Raw genomic sequence first — 4,295 nt, 5'->3', positions numbered from 1 at the left:
CCAGAAGTTAGGACATGCCTCTGTGTGTGTGTGTGGGAGGTGGACTTTATTTAGTAACCATGTTCCTAGTGAAAACCTCTGATATAACCTCTTATTATTTTTTTCTTTTTCAATTCAAAAAACAAACAAACATATTGTACTTGTCTATTTCCTTTTTTTTGCATTTCCTATTGTTTCTTGCCAAGGCTCACTCGTCTGGCCTCAGGTTCAGCAGAACCTGGCCCCATTGTCCTTCTCATGAACCTGGTTCCAGCATTGCCACCCATTGCCTTAACAGTGGCTGAGCTGCAGCAGTTAATGCCATGTTGCCTCATGTCCTCCGGTCTGCAGGGGCCTTTAAACTGTACGACCTGGATAACGACGGCTACATCACCCGCGACGAGATGCTGAACATCGTGGATGCCATTTATCAGATGGTGGTGAGTGATTATTAAGTGTGAGCCGTCTGTACATGTAGCTGTCCAGCAGCGCCGCAGGCTGTAAGCTCTCTCTGTGTTGTAGGGAAACACAGTGGAGCTGCCAGAGGAGGAGAACACGCCAGAGAAGAGAGTGGACCGCATCTTTGCCATGATGGACAAGGTCTGTGTTCAGAACCTCCTATTTCTGCACTCCAACAACGACTATGATCGATTTAGCGCTCCCCGTGAATCATTACTTAAATGTGCTCGCGGTAAAATTAAGGTGCTGTTATTTGAGGGTAATTTGTGAGAGATGGCACAGCCGTCGGTCAGATATGAGTGGGTGAAATGTGCTGTGAGAATATGTCTCCAGTTGACTGTGCCGGCCTCTGAATGACCTAACTTAGATTTGAGGACGCTGCCGGCTTATTTCTAAACTAGAATTCTGGTTCAGATCCATCCTGCCTGTCAATCAAAGTGTTTCGAATGCCTTCTCAATGGCAGAGAAACGCCATGTGCGGGGGACCATGTGTCTTTGGTAGTCTAGTTTCAAAATCTTGCTCTCTTGTGCTTGTACCTGCAGTAGTTTGAAGTAATTCATTATGGATGAACATAGTGAAATTGAATCAAAATCAATCATCAAATAAACCTGAAGTATAAGAAATTAAACCAAATTGTGCTGCATCAAACCTTGCCTACCCCCTGCTTTTATTCGTCAATCATCCCACTGTCTTCTGCCCGAGAAACTGCCTGCTCGCCAAAACCTCACTCCACCCGAACCAATATTTACATCAACCTACCTACAGTTCCTACAAACATAATTAACAATAACATAACACAGGTAACACAGAGGTATTCACACTTCTGAACATGACTCTCTACGGAAGATTTGTTTCTGGGTCGCTACCTTGATACCTCCAGAGACATGAAGGGGTCTGAATCCCCCCCTTCGGGGAATCACCCAGACGCTGCGCTACTTGAAGCCGGGGGAGGTGGGGGGGAGGCAGGCAAGATTCCCTCACCCACACCTGCTCCTTAATGTCATGTATCTCATTATCTCACTGTGCATCTGCTAATTGGAATTATAGAAAATGGCAGGTTTCGGAAGACTTTGCAGACTACACAGCACAGGTTGTCCTCAAATAATTTGTAGTGCAACAGAATATGTGTTACCCATCAAGGGCATTCATGCTAAAGAGATTCAAGTCCAAATGGCACTGAGCCAGCGTTTGTGCATGAGCAGCGTTCTCGCCCCCTGCTGGCAGGGCCCAGCATGCAGATGCACTTCCCAATCAATACAAGGCTTTCCGTTCCCTGATGTCCTCTGTTTCTGTTCCAGAACGCAGACGGCAAGCTGACTCTGCAGGAGTTCCAGGAGGGCTCCAAGGCGGACCCGTCTATTGTCCAGGCTCTGTCGCTCTACGACGGCCTCGTGTAGGGCATGTGAGGTAAGGGGGCGGTGCCACGGTATACGGGGCGTCCAATAGAATCACTCCCCCGCTCCGACTACCTTTATAACCAGATCATGAAATCATTGGAGAGGAAAATATGAAAGGGGATTGAGGCTTTGGGTTGCAGACAAAGCAGAAAAGGAGCCATTGTCAGTTCCCAGTCTGCCCTTATGAATTATTCAAATGTCCTACTTGATTGCTGGCAATCACACCAAGTAGTAGGCCTTTGCAGGGGCTCAGTGAAGAGTGTTGCAGCTTCTCCACCCACCAGCGCATTGTTCTGCCCGTCATCACCTCTGTTTGACAGCCCTCTCAACATGTGGCTGACTGGGTTGGGAGTCTGGAGATAGGCCTCTGTATTGACACAGACTTTGAAAGAAAATGGATGGGTTTAAAATGTGAATAAAATGGATAAAAAATATCTAGTAAAAGATGCCTGTGTGTGCTTTTTAACACATGTATATTAAAACAGCTTTTGATCTATCCATTTGTATTTTCTTTTCAGATGGGTCCAGAAATCAGTGTCTGTGTTGCAAAAGCCAATCCGGGCCCCATCACATCATCAGAGATCTCCCTCGTTTGTGTTCCCCTGGAAGTGCATCATGGGATATCGGGCTTCTTTGGGGGTCCTCCAGTATGGAATTTGTGTCTGTTACCACATTTGTACCTAACAAAAACGGATTGTAAAAACGACTCTTGTCTTCGGAATATTTACATTACACAGTGTGCCAACCAGTGAACGTGAAGCAGTGCGAGCAAAGCAGTGCACGTGAAGCAGTGCACGTGGGACACGTTTACAGACACAGTGTTGTGCTCGTCTGCGCACCAGTCCTAGTTTGTTGTACCAGGGACACCCCCAGAGCGACTTGCCTCATGAGAGACATGGTCATACACTGTGTATGTGTGTGTGTGTGTGTGTGTGTGTGTGTGTGTGAGTGTGTGTGTGTGTGTGTGTATGTGTGTGTTTGATGAAGATGCATGTGAATCTGATCCGAAGACCTGTGCTGTGGTGACTTCATAGTCTGTGGGAGAGACGGCAAAGCTGGAAGCGAGGGAGCGAGGGAATGTGGACTTTTGTAAATGGATGTCATGTCGCAGAAGAGTAGGCCTATATTATATTGTATTATGTAAATATGACTGTGATATTTAAGACAATTATAATTCCTGCTCGTAAATGTTTTATTTGCATCAAGTGGGTTCAATGGAACATTGGATTTATTATTATTATTATTATTATTATTATTATTAACATGATCACCCCCCAAACATGCACTTATTTTCCCTTGGGAAAAATGGCCTCCCCCTTCTGATTCAGAGGGGTCTAAGGTTAAGGAGGTGCCACAGTTTTGTTTTCCTTCTGCTGTTTCGTTGTGGTGTCGGTTTGACGAGGTTGGGGACCGCGGCGGCCCCCCATTGTTCCATGGTGTCTCTCTACCACTTCCGTTAACTGACGTCTTATAGCGCCTATGGGGTTACGCGGCCCACATCCTGAACGACCAGCGCTGCTGACACTCATTACAGCTGAAGCCCCGGCTCAGGCTCATAGCCTCCATTGTAAAACAACCACCGCATCCCACCCTCTCTCTCTCTCTCTCCAAACACATCAATACTACTGGCTGTAAAAGCTTTTTTTGCGAGAGTAGTGTGGTTGCAACAGTCCTCTTTGTCCTGTGTCTTGTGTGTGTTTATAGAAGCCACAGCATGTGACAATGCCTCTCTCTCCCTCCCTGTTTCTCTATCTCAATCTGTGCCTCCCTGACTCTCTTTCCATCTGTGTCTCTCTCTGACTCAATAGGTCTTTCTCTCAATCTGTCTCCGTCTGTCTCTCTCTGTTACTGTCTATCTCTTGCTCTGTGTCTTGCTCTGTGTTTCTCTCCCACTCTGATTCTCTCCCTCTTCTGGGTCTGTTTCTCCCTCCCCCCTCCCTCTCTCTCTCTCTCTCTCTCTCTCTCTCTCTCTCTCTCTCTCTCTAACTCTCTCTCTCTCTTTCTCGCTCTCACTCTCTCTCTCTCTCTCGCTCTACTTGGTCCTTTAAGCCTGAGCATCAAGTTGTTGTATCTACTTCACTGATTAAGCCTTATGCAAATGATGATTTACCATGTGATAAATGTCATTTACCTGTTGATTATTGGTGTAAGAACACAGAATAAATGATGCGTTTAAGTGTGCAACTATTATTAGTGTAAGTATTTCCAATCAGAGTGAATAATTATTTTTGTGTTTTTATTTTCATCCTCATCCCAGTCTAGGTTTATATTGAAGAGCTGTGTTAATTATTGGATATGAAGTGGAATGACTTACCAGTGCTGATTGTTAAGATATTGATTCTGTTCTGTGAAATTCAAAGTTAAAGTAAATTATCTAAATATGCATTACTAAATCCAGAATTTCATAATTGGATATGGATGGGCTAAAGAGTGGGAAGAGTCTGAGTTCATATTGTAGC

General features: G+C 45.3%; 1 protein-coding gene across 1 annotated transcript in view; it reads left to right on the top strand.

Moving 5' to 3' along the window:
• Positions 1-4,024, top strand: part of ncs1b (neuronal calcium sensor 1b) — a 14,431-nt gene extending 10,407 nt beyond the window's left edge. Inside the window, 4 exon segments of the mRNA XM_060054974.1 lie at positions 331-419; positions 502-579; positions 1,738-1,846; positions 2,355-4,024. Of these exon segments, the coding sequence (XP_059910957.1) occupies positions 331-419; positions 502-579; positions 1,738-1,836 (266 nt within the window). The 3' untranslated portion in view covers positions 1,837-1,846; positions 2,355-4,024.
• Positions 4,025-4,295: the final 271 nt, after the last annotated feature.

The sequence above is a fragment of the Gadus macrocephalus genome, chromosome 6, assembly GCF_031168955.1.
Source record: "Gadus macrocephalus chromosome 6, ASM3116895v1".
Taxonomy (NCBI): Eukaryota; Metazoa; Chordata; class Actinopteri; order Gadiformes; family Gadidae; genus Gadus; species Gadus macrocephalus.
The sequence above is the reverse complement of the archived record's forward strand: the minus strand, read 5'-3'. Positions and strand labels throughout refer to the sequence as shown.